Below are 21058 nucleotides of genomic sequence, written 5' to 3'. Positions count from 1 at the left end.
TATTGGACCAGTAGTATTGGAACTAACACTGTAGGGAGGATCCAGAGACAAGCTTCTGCCCACCATTAATTTCAAATACAAGAAAGCCTTATGACACTTCATCTTTTCTAGACTGTTCAGTTGCACAATGGAACAAGTTTTCTTGCATGTGTGAGCTAATTAGATTTGGATTTTCTAATGTATCTCTATTAAGAATGTTCCCAGGTGATGAAGTATTTCTTTTCAGCAAATAAAATAAAGTGAATACATTTTATACTGGTGGTGAAAAGAGGATGGCTAAAAATCCATGCCATAGAAGTCATCACTAATGTGCTCAGGCCAGAAGAACAGTTTAGAATCTTGGTTTTGGTCTTCGAGAGAAGGTTGGATAGTTCACATAAATGTCCTCTTTCTCATCATCTATAGACTGGATGGGAGAAGTGGGACTTCTGCAGTTGATGGCTACCTACAAAATAAATAGCAGAACATTTGAATGGCTCACTGAATTTCAGCACAAAATGAAGGCATTCTATCTTGTTTGATCTTACCCTACAAATGAACTTAGTCAAATTTCCATTACAAATAATTTGATAAAATATTCTCCATATTATCTAAAACTTAATTTAGAAATTACATTCTCAGTTTACAAGACTGGAATAGATGCTAGATAAATTTAAGGCAGATTGTCAGGTTTAATATTATTCTAGTTACTTCTTCAAAGATAAGATGTATTCTACTTATGCAAAGTCTAGTATATTCCCCCATAGTGTGTATATAATAATATCTTATGAATGGATACCTTAATAAATAAAACTTGCTTTAAATATAATATTTTTACTAATTTTTATTGTTTTATATATGCAAACAATATATTTAGGTCGTATTAATCACTGTTCTTTTCCCTAACTCCTACCAAATTCATCAGCCCACCCCTCCCAACTTCATGTCCATTTTTTGATAACCCACTGATTCCAATTTGTTCTGCACATATACAAGTAGATGTGAAGCCGTCCACTGGAACATGGTTGACCCACCAGAGGACACATCCTTAAAGAAAACTGATTCTCCCTCCCACAGAAGCCATCAACTGTCAATAGCTTCTCATCTAGGGGTTGGGGCTTGTGAGTCCATCTTCCCTCCAGGTTGGAATGCTGGCTGGCTTCATCTTGTATGGATCTTGTATAGGCAACCACAGCTGCTGAGGACTCATCAGTGCAGTCAGTAGTCCTATCATGTCCAGAAGACAGTATTTTAGTCCAGTCCTCCCCAAAATTTGGCTTTCTGCCTCCCTTTCCTTGATAATCTGATGATCTCTGAGTCTTGGGAAGAGTGGGTTTTAATAGATAGAGAGATATATAGATAAACAAATAGATAGATAGATAGATAGATAGATAGATAGATAGATAGAATAGCTGAGCATTCCACAGATGCTTATTCTCTTCACTTTAAAATGAGTCATGACTTTCTATGTTAACCACTATCCACTCTACAAAGAAACTTTTGTGATGATATCTGAGAGCTACACTAGTTTATAGGTACAGAAATATGAATTTAGAGAGCAGATTCATACTATATCCATTTAGCAAGCCCATAGTTGTAGGTTCATGCATGGGGCTTGTAAGATCCCCACCATGAGTCTTAGAATTACAGCACCAAGCATACATTTCCTCCCATGGAGCAGGCCTTATATCCAACCAGAAAGTGGTTTATTAAACCATAATATTTGTACCACTAATGCACCAGTGTTGTGCAAGACTTTTGAGGACTTTTTCCTCTAGCATTCTAAATAGCACCCATTGACATTATTTATGAGAGCTATCCAGAGGGAAGGAAGTTTCCTTGTCAATGGCAACTTGATTTCTCTCATACAGCATGGGTGAAGTGTGTCTTCAGAATAGAATCTTATCATTAAGTTCTGGTGGGCAACCAAGAAGAATAGTAATAGACTGTATTTTTGGAATTCCTCCAGGACACCCCTGACCAACAACTTGAGAGGAAGAAGCTCATACCTAGCAATATTCTCTTTAATAAATAAAAATGTTTAAACAAAAAGTAAGCAACTAAATACACTGAGAGAGAGAAATCTTTTGGTGACTATTTCAAAATTAAATGGTTTTTACATTTGTATGAAGAAAGCAAAAGGAAAACAAAGGTGCTTTGATATGATATGGACTGTGTAAAGCACTCAAAATAATCAAGTATAACTAACACTTTTATCTTTCACAATTCTAAGATTTCAATCATCTAAGAGCACTAATTGTTCACAAATCCTTTATAATAGCCTTATCCGACAGAAGTCTGGAACAATTGAATATCTAGTGGAGGTAATTTAAAGCATCTTTCTTTCCACTCTCAAAATTCATAGCAATGAATTTGCATTTGGATTGGCTTGATGAGACAAAAAAATTAGCACAAAGAAAGGACTCTAAAAACTGGGATTGGAGCATCATCTTGCGTGCTCTGGTAGCAGATGAACTAAGGCAAGACATCTTTGTTTTGAACTTGATTCCAAGAAGCAAACTATGAATCAGTCAGGAAAAATAATTTCCAAAGCCCAATGCTTCATAAAAGAGGAAAATTAAAATGATAGATTATTAAGAAGTCTGCAACACACATATCAGATTGTCAGGGACTTCTTAGTACTTGTCCTTTAGCCATGTAGAACTTGACTGCAAATAATTAAAGTGAAGAAAAATTGATGTAATTTTGGATAGCACTTGAGAAAATGCTTGTCTTAGTTCAGGCAGCTATAACAGAATAGCATAGACTAAGTGGTTTAATTAAACAACAAACATTTATTTCTCACAATTTTAAAGTATATAAAGTCCAAGGTCAAATGGCAACTCAGGGCTTGATTCTTGAATTACAGATAGTCATCTTCTTTCTTCCTGTGCCAAATTTTCCTTGGACAAAACAAACAAATAAACAAAGGGATATGGCTTCCAAACTCTTCCTGTCTCTTCTCATAGGAGCACTAATTCCATTAATGAGGCCTCCACCCTTACAACCCAATCACCTCTGGTTTTTGTTGTAGTTGTTGTTTTGTTTTGTTTTTGTTTGTTTTTCAAGACAGGGTTTCTCTGTGTAGCTCTGCGCCTTTCCTGGAACTCACTTGGTAGCCCAGGCTGGCCTCGGACTCACAGAGATCCGCCTGGCTCTGCCTCCGGAGTGCTGGGATTAAAGGCGTGGGCAATCACCGCCTGGCCCAATCACCTCTGCAAGGCTCCACCTGCAAATACTATCACCCTGGAGGTTTGATTATTTCAATATGTGAATTTAGGGGGCATGTGAGCATTCAATTCCCAGCAATGTTTTATAGTGAAACTTAAAAAATACAATAATTTGCTATTAAGATAGAGATATCTGACCTAAAATTAGGGACAATGAACAGGAAAAAAGCATCCCTCTTATCCGCAAACTCAGAAGGAATGTTTCTTTTTTTTTAATTGAACAGTTGGGGGCAGAAGCAAAGCAGAGTAAGAAAAAAATTATAGTTTGTTACAATCCTTATAAAATCAAAAAGTTTTTACATATTTGAGCACTTATTAATTAAAAATTAATTCCAAGATAATAATATCAATGAAAACCATGCATTATACCTTTCTTTGTGTGTGCTATGCTTCCGAGTCATTTTATAGTTTAATTTAGCCCTCATAATAACCTTGTGACATAAAACAATGTTATGTTCTGTACTGAGTTGAATAGGTGCCTCTTTAAAAGTGTCTTTACAAGAGATAGCACCCCTGTTCCCACTGTTAGGAGTCCCACGAGAAGACTAAGCTACACAACTATAACATATATGCAGAGTACCTAGGTCAGTCTCATCCACTCTCTGGTTGTCAATTCCGTATCTGTGAGCCCCTATGAGCCCAGGTTAGTTGATTCTGTACTGGATAGCCTTTTCCAGCCTTAATAGATGGGAGGTGCTAAATCTTACTGCAACTTGATATGCCATGTTTTGTTGATACTCATGTGGAGACTTGCCTATTACTAAACAGAAATGGAGGAGGAGTCAATTGGGGGTGGGAACACAGGAGTGGGACTGGGGGAAGGGAATTGGAGGACAGTAAAGAGGGGAAACTTTGGCCAGGCTGTAAAATAAATAAATAAATATTTTAAATAAATATCTTTACAAAAACTTCATTATTTAAAATGTTTTGAAAGTAAGATCTCTGCAGACAAATTAATCCTAAGGAGCTAAAGAGGAGGGCTTAGTGGCTAAGTGCTTAGTGGACCAGCATGAACACAGAATTTAGATTCCCAGCACCCATGTACTAGCTGGGCACAGATCTCTGCAACCCAAATACTAGGAATTTAAGACAAGAAGATCTCAAGCTTACCTTACTCTGTTTATCCCTGGGCTCTTTAAGTGGAGTTCTCACCTGTCTCCTTCTCCTTCTAAAACACAAATTAGCAAAGAATATTAAGACACTGCACTCTAGTACTAGTTATCCCTACTTTTTGCTGTGGATATTGCTCTGTATAAATAAAATGCTGTTTGGCCAGTAGCCAGGCAGGAAGTATAGGCAGGACAAGAGAGAAAGAATTCTCGGAAATGGAAGGCTAGGGGAGGAGAGACACTGCCAGCCGCCACCATGACAAGAAAGATATGTTACTGGTAAGCCAGGAACCATGTGGCAAAGTATAGATTAATAGAAATGGGTTAATGTAAGGTAGAAGAAGTAGATAACAAGAAGCCTGCCACGGCCATACAGTTTGTAAACAATGTAAATTTCTGTGTGTTTACTTGGTTCTGAGCATCTATGGACCTGGCGGGTGAGAGAGATTTGTCCTGACTGTGGGCCAGGCTAAGTAGTTATGGTTATAAATAGTTGCTTTATGTCTACACTTTCTACTGTGGTGGTTTGATTATCAGCTTAACTAGATTTAAAGTCATCATGGAAGTATATTTCTGGTATGATTTTTTTTGTTTCCAGAAATCTTTACTTGAAGAAGACTCATGCTGATATAGGCATCACCATCCTACTGGCTAGGGTCAAAGTCTCAATAGCAAGAAGAAAATACATTGGAAATCACTTCCCTCAGCTTCCTGACTGGATACAACATGACCAGATGACTCATACTCTTGTTTCCATGATTTCCAAACTGTGAGTCAAAATAAATCTGTTCTTCCTTAGGGCTGTTTTTCCTGGTGTTTGAAAAGAACAACACACTTACCTTCTCCAGTGTGCTTATAGATGGGAAGGACAGCTACACGGCTCTTTGGGTAGAGTACATTAGTGATTAATCACAGTGACTTCACAAGATATTATATAGTGGGTTTGTATTAAAACAGCCCACAGCTTTTGGACTTAGAGGTTTTCTACAATTAAAAATTCTTTAAAATGCTAGCATTGTAATTTATTGGATGACAGTAATAATTAACTTAAGCTGCATAAAATCTTCTGGGTCTTATAAATTACCTGGATGCACTATATTATTTAGAGTTCATCAAAGCTCTAATACATTAGAAAAATGCTGAGAGGAGAAATAGCATCTTGCCTGGCATCTTAGTTGGCTAGTAGTGTTGCTGAAGTTAAAGCCATGGCCCTCCCACCTGACTCCAAGGCTTCCCCACCCTGAGTCACTTGGACAAACAGACCATCCAGAAAAACAGTGTGCAACACATTCACCTAGGAAGATCAAAGTTCTGGGCAAAAATTTGGAAGAATAAATATAAGAGAAACAAAAAAAGACGGTACTACAATTGAATGTGTAGAAAGAATAACCACAGCCAAGAATATTGAAAGAGCTGTTATGGGGGAATCATGACACTCTCTTTGTCATCTCTCTCTGGACAAGATTCTAACTAAATGTAGAAATAGATTAAACACAAGAAGTGAGAAGTTTTGTTTTCTTTCCTTTTCTCATTGTTTTGTTTAAAGATAAAATTTAAATTCTTCTGTAGAAAATCTGAAAGCAAGACATTCTTTCTACAAAGAAAAGCTTTTCAGTAATGGCTATGGCTTGCCGTGGATACTTGGAATTGCTTGGAAGTACCCTACTTCCTCAGCACAATCTTATCTCCTTATGTGTATTTATTTGGTTTTATTATTTAAGAAATTAGTCCTCAATTTATTTACTCACTCCATGTGTAAATGTATAATGTATAAATGATATTTTCCTAAGCTTATGCAAGCCAATTTTTACTTATTCTTTAAGAAAATATGTGACATGGCTGTTATTGGATGGATCTATGCCTCTGGCCAGTTAAATTGTCATTCATAAGAAATGGTATCTATGTGTGTCTATATGTGTCTATGTATGTCTTTCTCCGTGTATTTGTGTGCCTATATGCATATGTGTCTCTGTGTGTAGGTGTCTGTCTCTGTGTATTTTTACCTATATTTAAATAAGACTAGTACATACAATGTGGTGAATAAAAGAGAACTGACGTAGATTTTAAAGCTCTCTTTATATAACTTGTGGTATGCTACTAGCTACACAAGGAGGGATCAGTATCTCTCATAGTCAGTCCTCTTATCTTTATAATATACTTAGTACCTATATAAAAGTTCGTTTTGTGTTGAACAGTTGTCCTGGTTTGCCTAATTGTAAGGTACTTTCCAGTATGTGACTTTTTTCAGTGCTGAAAAGAGGAGAGTTTCCAGCATATCAAGACATTATGTAATTTGCAAATGTTTACAAAATGTATGAATAAGCAATATTTTTATCACTAAATCTGAACTATCACCTTACAAAGACTACCCATACAAAGATGCCCATCTCATGAATAAACTTTGGCTCCTTTCATTCTGAGCAGCACTCTGTACTGCTGGTCATATTCACTAATGTCAATGTTCTCATCTCTACATGTAACAAGCACACTCCAGAAGCAGAGGAATTGCTTCCAAAAACATCAGAATCATAGGTGACTAGGTGCCAAGAGTAAAGTCAGGATTTGCTTTGGCTCCTATCCAACTCAGCACATCTGAAGCTGCAGCATTATTTTAACACAGGGCTCCAGGTCATTGCTATAACCCTCAGGTCAGTTTTCAAAGCATTTCCATTTGAAGTAACAACCAAAAGAGACTTATGACAAGGTAGGATGAACATGTACCCTTTCTTTTGTGCTTTTCACCTACTGTTATGCAGTCAAGCCCATTAATCTTTTTATAACATTTAACCAGGAGAGGCTATGTACTCTCTGGTTCAATTTAGTTGTTCAGGTAAAAGTAATGCATTTTCATGAAGCAAAACCTATCATGTCCAACGTCTGTGACTGTGCAGAGGTCCATCCCTCCTGCCACTCACTGTTTCAGCTGTGCTTCCTGCCCCTTTGTATTCCACCTTTGGCCTCTGCCCTTTGCATCTTTTAATAAACCAAGGTGGAGCAGTATAGAATTTTCTATGATACTAACACTTGGGGGGTTTTATTTCAACTTGGTAATTTCTGGTCAGAAAAAACTTAAGACTACCCACGGTGGGGAGAAAGGTAAAACTTCCCTGTGTTTCCAAGAGCTTATACAGACACCTATTGAATATGTACTATTTAGACATATTAGTGCTGAATACAATTGAATGCTGAAAATGAAAACCACAACATTCTCACATTATTATTATAGATGTGGAGGAAGGGATGGCAATTACAAGAAGAATTAAAATACAAAGTAAGATGCAAGGAATGGCAGATAAGGAGGACAAATTATTCCAGATAGTGACATCATGTCTATTTGAAGGAATATCAAAAGAGGACAGATCTCTGGCATGTGGAAGGAGGACAAATGCCTTGCATGCTGAATGAAGCCTGAAGCAAAAATAGAGAAACTGTATTTTTGTAGCAAAATTCTTCTCCTTTGAGAAGTGAGTTGGACATGTTAGAAATATGTATAATGGTTGTAGTTTAACAAAATTAGCACTAGGGGAGTAGTAATGTAGACAATATAAACGAAGATGCTGCTGTCAATAAGCAAGGTATCTTCAGTGACTTGGATAACAAGTTCCAAGATTATTCTGATGTTTGGGGGGAGATAATATACATGTCAATCAGGAGAATGACATCACCAATCCTATTTTTAAAAGAATAGGTAAAATCAATAGGTTAGAAGAAGAAAGTGTGTCAGAGAGCAAAGTGGGGTGGTGGTGATAGCAGTTATTAAAATCAGGTGGCAGTAAAAGATAGGGGTCAGAGATAATGTATGGAGATAGGTGATAAAACCTGCTGGAGAAACGTGTGTGTGTGTGTGTGTGTGTGTGTGTGTGTGTGTGTGTGTGTGTGTGTGATTTAATATTATCAGCAAAAGAAGAATGAAATTTTATTTATTCATTTATCAAAACAACCATATTAAGTGCCTGTGCTGTTCCAGGCAAGCAAAATATCAATGTTCAAAGAGTGGTCCCTCATCCCTTGAGCAGGGAATAATCCAGCTGATACATAGTATAAGTTATCCAATATAATTAAAGTTAAGAAGTATGAGGACAAATCAGTAGTGCTCATAGCAGAACTAGAAGGGAAATAAAGGGACAACTAAGAAAAGTTTTGAACTCTCCTCTATGTCAAAATACAGTAAAAAGTAAGAAGCTGTAGTAGAAACTAAACCTCTGTCTAAGGCCACCCTGCAGCTCCTAGCTAAGTCACTTCGTGTAACATCTCTAGATGGCTTGTTTCAAAACTGTCAAACCACTTGTTATCTTGCTGATATATAAGTCCCTTACCTCTTATTTGCCACATTGCAGTAAAAACAAAGGCTGGTGAATGAATAAAACTTTACCCCCTTCTGCTGTGGATATCACTCTGTATAAATTAAATGCTGATTGGCCAGTGGCCAGGCAGGAAGTATAGGCGGGACAAGAGAGAAGAGAATTCGGGGAAGTGGAAGGCTGGGGGAGGAGAGATCCTGCCAGCCACCGCCATGACAGAAAAAGATGTAAGGTACAGATAAGCCACGAACCAAATGACAAAGTATAGAGTAATAAAAATAGATTAATTTAAGATAAAAACTAGATAACAAAAAAAACTACCACGGCCATACAGTTTATAAGTAATATAAGTGTCTGAATGATTATTTTATACATGGGTTATGGGACCGCGGGGGCTTGGTGGCACCTGGAGAAAAGATCTCCAACTACACCATACTCCCCATTTCTTTCTCCCTCTCTGTTGCCCTCTCCAGCCCCCTCACACAAAACCTTCTCAACTGGCAGCTATTCCTATGGAGGAGGAGAAAGGGAAGATGGAGGTAGAGCAAAGGAATTTGCAGGAATATAAGGGCACTATACCAACTCTACTAATTCTTAAGTGAATGATTCCAGCTTCTGTCTATAATAATACTGCCCTTGCTTCTTGTCCTTTGTTTAAAAACAGTAATTACACACACACACACACACACACACACACACACACACACACACACAAACACAAACACACACACATCCTGAGTCAGCTTGATAAGTTGCTAGGTCATTTGTAAAGAACCTTAAATATCAGAATCATTCAAGGCAAATAAGACCCAGGTGAAGTTGCTTTACTCACCTGTTATAAAATATGATCATGATGATTGTAATTAGGATAACAAGCAACAGGGAAACTGATCCTCCAGCAACAGGAAGGATAAAATGTTTATTGGATCCACCTAAAAGAAAAAAAATTAGGGTGTGAATTAGTAATTTAATTAAGGCCACCAAAAAAAGAAAATGAAGAAAGGATCCATTAATCATGACAGGACAACAATCAAACTCAAAGAATCCAATAATAATAGGATAGGTTAAGGTGGAAAGGCATTTTTCCTTGAGAGCCTCCTTAATTCTTATGACTATCATAGGTTTTTAATTACTTCCTTGACTAAGTTGGATTCAACAAGAAAAAGAATATGGGGCTGAAAAGATGGTTCACTGGTTACTTCTCCAGCAGAGGACCTATGTGTGGTTCCAGCACAGTGGCTCACAATTGCCTGCAATTGCAGCATCTGAGAACCTGACACCTCTGACTTCCAAAAGCACTGATGCTCACATCCACATATATTACACAGATGTTCAGATACACATCAAGTAATAAAACAGATCTTAAAAAAGAACAGTAATTGCTGGGGGATATCTTTCTGTACACTGTGAATACATGTTGTTCCCACTGGCTAATAAATAAGCTGCTTTGGCCTATGGCAAGGCAGCTTAGAGGCAGGCAGGAAATCCAAGGAGAGAGAAGAGAAAAGTGGAGTCTGGAGAGACACCAGCCTGTTTCTCAAGGAGCAAATGCCAGCAGACTGGTAAAGTCACAGAACATATGGCAAAACATAGATTAATAGAAATGGATTAATTTAAGATATAAGAGCTAGCTAGGAAGAGGCCTGCCATAGGCCATACAGTTTGTAAATAATATTAAGCCTCTGAGTGATGTGTGTGTGTGTGTTTTGTTTTGCTTTTTTTTTGTTGTTGTTGTTTTGTTTTTCAAGACAGGGTTTCTCTGTTTAGTTTTGCATCTTTCCTGGAACTCACTTGGTAGACCAGGCTGGCCTTGAACTCACAGAGATCCACCTGCCTCTGCCTCCTGAATGCTGGGATTCAAAGTGTGCTCCACCACTGCCTGGAGAGACCACAGGGCTGGGTGGGATCAGAGAAACTTTCAACTACAAATAATAGTAATTGCACCCATTGAACACATATGATCTTTCATTACCATATATAAAAAAGTATTTGCAGATAAAATTATAATACTGGAGTAATATATTAATAGAACTGCATCTTATGTTGACATATACTCCAGGTAGGCTATGTAACCGTAATGTTTACTAGAATTTTTTAAAATATGCTTTAAGCTACATTTGAGTGAATGTTAAAAGTAGTGTTGAGGGTGAACATGTTATTCCAACTTAGTGTTATCTGGGACTCTAAATTTTCCCCTTGACTGGTCACTGTTTTAGCTGATTGGTCTCTGGCACCACCTTTCTCTGCTCAGAATTCTTGTGTCTGTCAAATGAGGTAATGAATCAGTATTTGAAAGTATGGGGAGCTACTACTTGAGAAATCCCATCTCTGGAGGTACCAAAAGTAGGTGAGAGACTACCCCACTTTGGTCTGTGTCCTCCTGCCCATGGCCACCCTCACCCATTTCCACTCACAGAGCATCTTCTGAGATGACCCCCATCACTATTAGTTGCTAGCAGGGGTGAATTTGAAGTGAGGTTTTCCTGTTGTCTTTATTGTTGTCTATTGAGACAGCACATTTGCCACTGCAGTCTGGAAATCAATGACAACCTGAGAGGAATGTCTGTTCAGCTCATTCTACCTCATATTTCTTCAGGACAAACCATATTTCCTAAGTCACAGTTTTACTGAATCCTTTTCTCATGATAAAAACATAAAGTCTAGACCAACTTTATTCAAAAGAAACTAAGACAAATAAAAGATGTTTTTAAGTTTTACATTTGTTTAATCTGTATTATAAGAATAAGTGAGAGCAGCTATACAGTGGTTCTCTTTCTCAGTCTGGCTTATGTCATTTAACAATATCCCAAGGTTCATCTCGGGGTCACAGAATCTTCTGTCTGCAATGCTGAATGTTACCTCGCTCTGTTCATTTATACCATGTTATTTATTCATCCCACCACTGAAACAACCCCTGATTGTTTCTATATGTTGAATGCTGTGAACAGTGCTTGTGAACACAGGGAGACAATAATCTCTTCGAGGAACTAATCCCTAGTCTCTTGGATATATACTCAACAGAGGAATTAGTAGGTTGTGTAGTAGTTCTACCTTCAATCCCTTGGGGCACCTCCATTTTGGTTTTCACAATGACTGTGCTAATTTATATTCCTACAAAGGGTGTACCTGGACTCATTTACACCATACCTTTACTAACATTTATCATATCTTTATATTTTCATATTAGCTATTTATATCAGATGTGATTCATGTATGTGCACTTACACAAACATGAGCATGCATGCATACCTTGTGGTTTCTAATTCTGCTGGTGACTAGTGATGTCAACTATTTTTTCTCACACTTCTTGGCAAGTTTTATATTTTGTTTTTGAAAAGATCAATCAAAATCTATTGCTCATTTTTAAATTTCATTATTTTCAGTATTTTTCTGATAAAATTTTGAGACTTGTGACAGCCAAGATGAACTTGTAGAATATTATTCCAAGTGAAATATGGCAGACACATAGAGACAGATACTATGAGTGTAAGTGTAGGTGAAATCTAAAAATACTGAAAGCAGAGAGTAGAATGGAATCTCTGGCACAGAGCAGGAAGGACAGAATATGGGATCATGCTCAAGGGTACAAGCTTTTGTTATATGAAGAAAAGGTTCAGGGGTATAGTATAGGTAAGTTAGGGGTGTATTAATTAATTTGGTGATGTTAATCCTTGCTCAGTATTTACATATACCAAACCTTCATATTAGACACATTGAACATATTTAAGCTTTGGGAATATAGATTTAATTTTTTTTTTTAGAGCTAGAAGATGGACCAGTTGGCAAAGCACTTGCCTTACAAGCACAAAGACCTGATTTCTGATCCCATATAAAGTCTGCTATTGTGTCACACTCATGTTAAGTACAGAAGTAAGCAGACCACTGGGCTGAATTAGCAAGCCCCAGGCCAGTGAGAGGTCCATTCTCCAAAAGCAAGATGAAGAGCTCCTGAGGAACAGGACTTAAGGTTGTCCCCTGATCTTCACATGCACATGTACACAGGTTCACTCTCACAGATATAAACACACACACACACACACACACACACACACACACACACACACACACACGAGTACATACACAGAGATTTATAGTATATGTTTCTCTTGCTTTTTCCCCAAATTTTCTAAATGATATGTTGCTAGTGAATCAGAAAAAAAAAAACTATGAAAGTATAAATCTATATGCTTAAAACAGAATGGTTTATTGAGTTTCAGTGGTTACATTTAAAGGACAAAATGGCGGGGGGGGGGGGGACTCCTTTTCAAAGTAGATTCAGAATCATTAAGAGTTAAGATCATGTTTTTGTTGTGTTCATTTATATGACTTTAGACTATTTTCAACAGAGTTCTCAGTTATAAATCCTAGTTTCAAATGCTTCGGTTTGAACTATGTTTTCCAGGACCAACCTCTTTCAATAAATCTGACCATTAGTTTTAGATCCTTCTGTTCAGTGTCTAAATGTTTACAGTCTCTTGGTGTACTGGGTGATGGGCACTGCAGAGGATGACAGATAAGCACCTACTTTATAATTGACTTAGAGGAACTTATATTACTTAGAAAAAGCCCTACATGTTTTAACATCAGGCACCAAACAAGCATTTTCCCTCCAGAAGTGAGTGTATAGAGATGTGCAGCTTCAGCCACACATGGACCAGCACAGCCTGGAGCGGCCGCTGTCTCCCTCCCTTCCCTGCCTTCTTTATGTAGCTGCTCCAGCAACGGCCAGTGTACTGCAAGCATGGACCTCTATAAGGCCTGTGTGGATGGAAAAACAGAAAGCAAACAGGATGCTTTGGGGAGTTAATCAATAGTTCATAACATTCACTTTTTTCCTTAAGTTCTACTAATAGATCTGTGGTTGAATAATGCCAGCCCTCAAGCCCTTCTCCTAAAAGAATTATTATCTGCTCTCAGTGGTCCCTTTCTAATGGCTTTTTTCATGTATCCCAATGCTGTATTGATTCATAGGAGGACAAAACTGTCTTGAACTCTGAAGCCATTTGTTTGCCTCCTATCACAAAGGATAAATGCAGTTAAAACAATTCCACGCAAGTCAGTAAAATTTATAAATGAATAATTTTCTCTAGGCCTATGACCCTCCAGGGTAAGTTCTGCCAGGCCGAGTATTTATGACTGAGTTATAAACCTTTAGAGAAGATTCATGGTAGAAATGCCACTAGATCTTTCCTGCAGTACTAAGCAAGCAGAGTCCTTGGCACTGCCCACTGTTTGTCTTCTGTAGAGATTCAGGTGTGTTGAGGGTGAAGGCACCAAACCATGTGGAACCTAGATAACGACGCAAGTGCATTGGGCCATGCCTTTGATCCTAATATTTTGGAGGATTATCAAGAGTTTCTGTGCAGCCTGGGCTACATAGCAAGCTTGAGACCAGCCTGAGCTGCTTGAGACCATTTTAGAAATGTTTGTTTGTTTGTTTGTTTTGTGGGGTATTTTTGTTTGACTGTGTTTGCTTTTGGATTTAGGTTTTTCTTTTAAATTTTATTTTGTGGGAGGGGTTGCAAGGGCAGAGGGCAGAAAGGAAGGGACAGGAAGATGAATGGGATCAGGATGCATGATGTGAAAACCACAAAGAATCAATAAAAAGTTTTTTAAAAAGGAAAGAAAAGAACAACCAAAGAATCTAACAAAACCAGAACATGTGAGGAAGGGCACATATCAAAGATCAGGTAAAAGTATTCCCTTGTCTCATTAAAAAGGGAAGCACAAATGTCAGACCTTAATCTGTAGACAGTTGAAATATATACACAGTGAGTTTGCGTGAAGCAGATATTCATGTGCTCACAGATTCTGCAATATCAAGTCATTCTGCATTTCAACTCTTGGCACTAGACAGAAAAATATCTAATCTTAAATTAAACAGCAGGAAAATAAAAGCACAGACATTGAGGACAGATCTGGAGCCTAGTCCTGACTTCTGCTTTATTTCACTTGAAGAGCTCATACTGGACATTTAATCTCTCACTTTTGTAAGTGGCAAAATGATGATAGAATTAATGCCAAGCATGATTTAAATATTTAAATGTATTTAAATAAAACATAGTGGAATTTTAATTATTTTAAACACTATACAAATGTTATTAACTGCACAAATTATGCATTCACATTTATATTTTATACACACAATCCAAATTAGGATTAACTAAATAAGCCATTTCTATTCATGTTGGAATGTCACATTGAAGTAGTTCTGTATCACAGATGCTGTTTGCTCCTGTAACTAGTCACCCTTCCAGGGAAGGAGCAGTGTTAATATATATGTGTAAGATTATTCTAGGACCACTGGAACATGGTAAACCAAAATTGGTAAAACTTGCCCAAAATAAACATCAAGTAGATATTGGTATTCTCACAACACTCAGGTTTCCAGAGGCCACCTGTCCACACAAATTAGTTTTATAATCTTTATTATAAAATTTATTTGTTTCATAAATGCTTTCCTGTTTCACATGCAGGAAATCCCAGGGAATAAGTGACTTTTGGGGAATTAAAGGACCAGCACCAACCTCTAACCTATAGTGACTGGTGTGTGACAAGGGTATTTAAATGAGCACCTCTGGTGGTTTAAATGAGAATAGCCCCTATGGGATCATGTGTTTGAATTGGTGGGATAGTTTGAGAAGGATTAAAAGGTGGGGCCTTCTTGGAGAAGGTATGTCACTAAGAGTGGGGCTTTGAAGTTTCAAAAGCCCATACAATTCCCAGTTAGGTTTCTCTCCCTCCCTCCCTCCCTCTGTTCCCCTCTCCTCCTCTCCCTCTCTCTGCCTGATGGTTGTTGTATCAACATATAAGTTCTCAGTTATTGTTTCAGTGCTGTGCCTGGCTGTCTGCAGCCCTACTCCCCACAATGATGGTTACAGATAACCCTTTGGAACCATGAGCCCCAAATTAAATGCTTTATTTTATAAGTTACCTTGGTCACGGTATTCTTGTCATGGCAATAGAAAAGTAACTACAATAGTATCTGAGACGAAATAAATGACCAATATTTTTGTTTGGTAATCACTGAGAAAACTGTTAAGTCTGAGTCGTCAGATACTTTATCATCCTGCCCAAATATGTCTTACACTTACATCACTTGCATGTTTGCTTCAAATGTTACAAACATTACTTAAGTGCATCATAATTCAGAATGTCTTGTCTCACTAGTCTCACTCACTTTTTAGTTATGTAACTTGGAAAAAATAATTCTTGACCCTGGTAACGTATATCCTATAATTAGGCCTAACGTCCTAACAGCCCACTTAGCTATAACTTCATTAATTGGTTGGCCCATTGATGAAATAGGTACCAACATAATCCAGTCCCCCACTCAATAGTGCTACCAGCAGTGTAGCCAGGGACCAAACATTTAATATGAGCCTTTTAGTTTGATACTTCATATTCAAACCACAAAAGCTTTTCCCACACAAGAATGGAAAATTTCACATTGGGGACTTTATAACGCCCCTAACATCACAACTTATTATGTGTACATGGTACATATGTTAATGTGGGTACTTCTGAACCTTTTCTTTTTCTGTGATGTCAGTCAGCCTTTCTGATGTTGCCCAAGAACCATTTTCCTTCACAAACTTTGCTTTGAAGCCTTCTGCTCAAAGCCAAGAACATGGCTATAAGTGATTAGTATGAATGCTTAAAGAAAGCTCCAGGCCCACTAATGAGGGTTCTGGCATCTCCAAATACAATTGAAAATTGAGAATTTTTTTCCTTGATGCTGATAGCCTATTTTGCAACTATATTTGCATTACATTATTTTAAGAATGCATACATTCATGTGTGTTTTATTTGTCAAAGAATTTACATATGTAACAACCTATTTATTGAGGCAATAATTAATTTGAAGTTTTAATAAATGAGTTTTTCGACCAGTAAATACTTTAAAAAAAATTAACTATTAAAATTAGGTCATTGCATCAATTTGTTAGTGGATTAATGAATTAATAGCTGAGTGGACTGTTAGAAGGTTAAACCTAGTGGTTTTTAAAAGAGTCCAATGGGAGACTATCAAATTTATTAATTTGATAAATGAGTACTGTAACACTAGAAATAAAAGTAAACAGAGGTAGACTTGATTAGTCTCATGCTCAAGTCAGTAGTAAATGTTAAAGATTAAGAATAATGATTTGACCTGCTAAATCCACTCAGACCCAGACACTTGGGTGCAAGATTTAGGAATCTGTAGACTTTCAGAAATATATGTGAATATTCTAATTTGACTCTGTGGGTTATATTAAAAAAACATAGAGGAGCTGGGCGGTGGTAGCACACGCCTTTAATCCCAGCACTCGGGAGGCAGAGGCAGGTAGATCTCTGTGAGTTCGAGGCCAGTCTGGTCTACAGCGCAAGATCCAGGACAGGTACCAAAGCTACACAGAGAAACCCTGTCTCCAAAAAACAAACAAACAACAAGAACAACAACAAACAACATAGAGTACTTGAAGTTGGGAGCAAAACATGGAAGGAGAAACCAGGAGGAATTTAAAGATGGGAAAAGGGGGTGAATATGTTGAAATATACTGTATGCATGCAGGAAATTTTTTTTATTATATTTGTGTTTCAACTTTACATATTAGCCATGGGTTCCCCTGTCCTCCCCCCTCCCACCCCCGCCCCCACCTTCCCCCCAGCACCTCCCCTCCATTCCCATCTCCTCCAGGGCCAAGACTCCCCTGGGGATTCAGCTCAACCTGGTAGATTCAGTACAGGCAGGTCCAGTCCCCTCCTTCCAGGCTGAGCAAAGTATCCCTGCATAAGCCCAAGGTTCCAAACAGCCAGCTCATGTACTAAGGACAGGTCTGGGTCCCACTTCCTGGCTGCCTCCCAAACAGTTCAAGCTATTCAATTGTCTCACTTATCCAGAGGGCCTGATCCAGTTGGGGGCTTGCTGTGGATATCGCTCTATATAAATAAAATGCTGTTTAGCCAGTGGCCAGGCAGGAAGTATAGGCGGGACAAGAGAGAAGAGAATTCTGGGAAGTAAAGGCTGGGGCAGAGAGATACTGCCAGCCGCCACCATGACAAGGAAGATGTAAGGTAATGGTAAGCTATGAGCCACGTGGCAAAGTATAGATTAATAGAAATGGGTTAATTTAAGATAGAAGTAGATAACAAGAAGCCTGCCACAGCCATACAGTTTCTAAACAATGTAAGTTTCTGTGTGTTTACTTGGTTGGTACTGAGCATCTATGGACCTGGCGGGTGAGAAAGATTTGTCCTGACTGTGGGCCAGGCAGGAAAACTCTAACTACAGGGACTCCACAGCTTTTGGTTCATAATTCATGTGTTTCCATTAGTTTGGCTATTTGTCCCTGTGCTTTTCCAATCTTGGTCTCAACAATTCACACTCTTACAGTCCCTCCTCTTTCTCGACAATTGGACTCCTGGAGCTCCACCTGGGGCCTGGCTGAGGATCTCTGCATCCACTAGTAAATTTTTTAAAAATATTTTTAAATGAATAATCTAAGGCTGAATTCCATACAAGTGACTTTGAAGAACACCATTCTACCCTATGATCTCCCTCGCAGGGGAATGTCTGAGAATGACCACAACCCTTCTGCTGCTTTTTTCTCATTCCTTCCTTTATTAGAATTAGCTTTAAAAAAAAAAAAAAAAACATAAGCTCTGTCTCTTTGACTATGACACGATAGAAACCTACTTAAGGCTAAATGAGGAGAAGTACCCTTCTCTAGTACCAAAGATCCATAGCTTTGAATTGCTATCACAAAGGAAAACATAGTCCACCTGCAGGTCCTATTACTCAAACAATTCCCTCCAAGGGGAAAACACCCTCCTTCCTGCTTATTTTCCCTTTGGATAAAGGCAATTAGCTAAAATGGATGGCCACCCCAAATCTTCCATATTCTGTATGATATTTGTCACAAGTAACCGTCAAGTCTGTTTACTTGAAGACTAGTTATACTTTATCTTTAAAACATGTATAATGAATCCCACTTGTCTGCACTAAAGTGGTATTTCTTACTTTGCTTGCAATATTTTAGTAGATCACCTGAGATTCACAGCACACTCTAAATTCATATTCATTTATAAATACAATTGTTTCTCTTCCACCTTTGGAGAAGTTTTCTGGGCAGGGACATTTTGCTTCTAATTACATTTTCCCAGAACATTGTTTCTGTTACTACTGTTGGACCAGGAGTGACTTTGTACAATGGTGTTCCTACTGTGCTTATCCTCAAGGACACAAGAGGAAACACCCAGTGTCCTACTGACTGAATTTAAGATAAGCAACATTCTATCCGCAGGTTTCAACAAGACATGTAATAAGCTACCATGCTACTTACATATGTGTGTATTTTTCAGTGTAATATAAAAAGTCACAGAAATATGAGATAATTTAGATTAAGTTAAGCCTTCACTGACCAGCAGTAAGGGAAGAAGAGCTCTGATTGCTAACTGCTGCTGTGGTCCAACGGTGGTCATTGAGGTCTGGTGTACAAAACAAAAAGGACAGCAGGATATGAGAAGTAAAGAGAACTTTAAGTAGGAAATAGCAATATGTTTGAAAATTTTCTACAGATCCCTAAGTAGTCGGCAAAGAGAGGTTTTTGTTGGAATTCCTGGCCACTCCTCCAGTTCAGCAGCCAAGTAAAGGGCCTTATATCCTACGTAATCCATGACCTGTGTGATCACATAATTTGCATGCAGCGTGATCACACAAGCTATGCATATGTGTGGCATAGCTCTATAAGCCCATATGCACATGTGCAAAGGAATCCATAAGAAGCAGGACACAGATCCTTCCCCCTTCTTCTCCTTCTCCTCTCCTCCCTCTCTCTCATGCATGTGTCTTCCACAGGCCTGGTCACGCTATCTTCTGTCCCTCTCTTCTCTTAATAAAGCTCTAATAATGGGTTTTGTCATGCCTCATGGCCTTTCTTACACAGTAAAAGGGCCACTTAATGAATAACACAGCACCATGTTTTGCCATGTACTATAAGCATCCAGTACAGTGATTCTAAACCTTCCTAATGCTGTGATTCTTTAATTTAGTTCCTCGTGTTGTGGTGACCCCAACCATAAAATTAGTGCACTGGTGTTTTGCAATGGCCCAAGGTCATGCCCAGCTTTTCTCAGGTATCTCTATCATGAACTGGATGTCCTTTGCCCAGATCCTACTCCTAAAGTTATGGTTGTCTGGGCCCCTTTCAAATGGCTGTAGCATAGTACCAGAGGTTAGGTGACTATAACCAGACATTTATTTGTATGTTGTTTTTCACACCTATAATGCTTTCACTCAAGAGATTAAGGCAGGAAGATTGGCACAAATCTGAGGTCAACTTGGACTACATATGAAGTTCTAGACCAGCCAGGCTACAAAGGAAGAACCTGTCTGCTCACCACCAAAACAACAGGCAACAGAAAACCTTCTTGTTGCATCACCCCATGCTGGACAGTAGAAAGACAAGGGGAGGTAACAATGAGAGAGAAGTAAAGGTGCTGTACTTCTCCCTCTCAGGAATACACTCTCAGAGCTACTAAAGCACTCCTGTGATAATGGCATTTATCTGTTGATAACTGTAGCAACCTCATGACCCAATTAAAGCTCCAACATTAACACTGTTTCACTAAGAATTGAATACAATTAAACCACACAATATACTAGTCTCTTTTTAGTGTAGACTTGACTTTCTCAGTGGCCAGCATCCTACCTCTAGATTTTCACACTGGCTGTGATTGTGCTAGTTCCCCAGGACTGTGTGTGGAACCAGTCTCAGATGACTCCCAAAGCCCATTATAAATGTGGACCATAGCAGTTGAAGGAAGACTCCCAACCACACAGGACCTGAGCATGAGGGTAGTAACAAGGTGAGCTGGAATGAAACAGTCGGAGATCAGGCCCCAACTGTGAGCCTTCACTTGCTGCACATATCAGCTCAGTGTGGATAAATATCTAACAGGAGGAAACCAAAGCTCCATGATTTCACTGACACCTGCTTCTGAGGTGAGCAGCAAGACTTCTACTTTGGGCAGAATGAGGAGCTGGGCCTAACAACAGGAACTCTGAAGCCTAGATGCTAGGCTCTGCAGCCTAGAGCATATATTTATTAGCTAAGAAGCTTTGAATAAATTGATTAAACTCATTGTGCTTCACTTTTCTCGTCTGTAAAGTGTGGATGAAATAAAACTGCTGTGAGAAGCAAATGAGTAAATCTGCATAAATCCTTGGGCCAGCAAGCAACACACAGAGAAGCATGACCTGTGTGCATCAAAAACAGATTAACACAAAACCATGTGCATTCCAGATTCATACCATATGGTGTGTTAGTCAGCTTTGCACTACTATGACACATACCAAGAAGAATAAACTTAGAAATAAAAAAGAAAAAAAAACAGGTTTTATTTTAGTTTCTAGTCCATGATCAAGTTGTCTGATTGCTTTGTGGTGTGTAGGGAG

At 38.4% G+C, this 21058-nt stretch overlaps 1 protein-coding gene across 1 annotated transcript in view; it reads right to left on the bottom strand.

Moving 5' to 3' along the window:
- Nucleotides 1–331: 331 nt before the first annotated feature.
- Nucleotides 332–21058, bottom strand: part of Cd226 (CD226 molecule) — a 76044-nt gene continuing 55317 nt past the window's right edge. Inside the window, exons 4-6 of the mRNA XM_036204329.1 lie at nt 9452–9551; nt 4320–4377; nt 332–445 (exon numbers count right to left, since the gene is read on the bottom strand). Coding sequence (XP_036060222.1) covers nt 332–445; nt 4320–4377; nt 9452–9551 — 272 coding nt within the window. The remainder of the gene's footprint in view (nt 446–4319; nt 4378–9451; nt 9552–21058) is intronic.

Source organism: Onychomys torridus, chromosome 13 (assembly GCF_903995425.1).
Source record: "Onychomys torridus chromosome 13, mOncTor1.1, whole genome shotgun sequence".
Lineage (NCBI taxonomy): Eukaryota > Metazoa > Chordata > Mammalia > Rodentia > Cricetidae > Onychomys > Onychomys torridus.
This window is presented reverse-complemented; position numbering and strand designations above follow the sequence as displayed.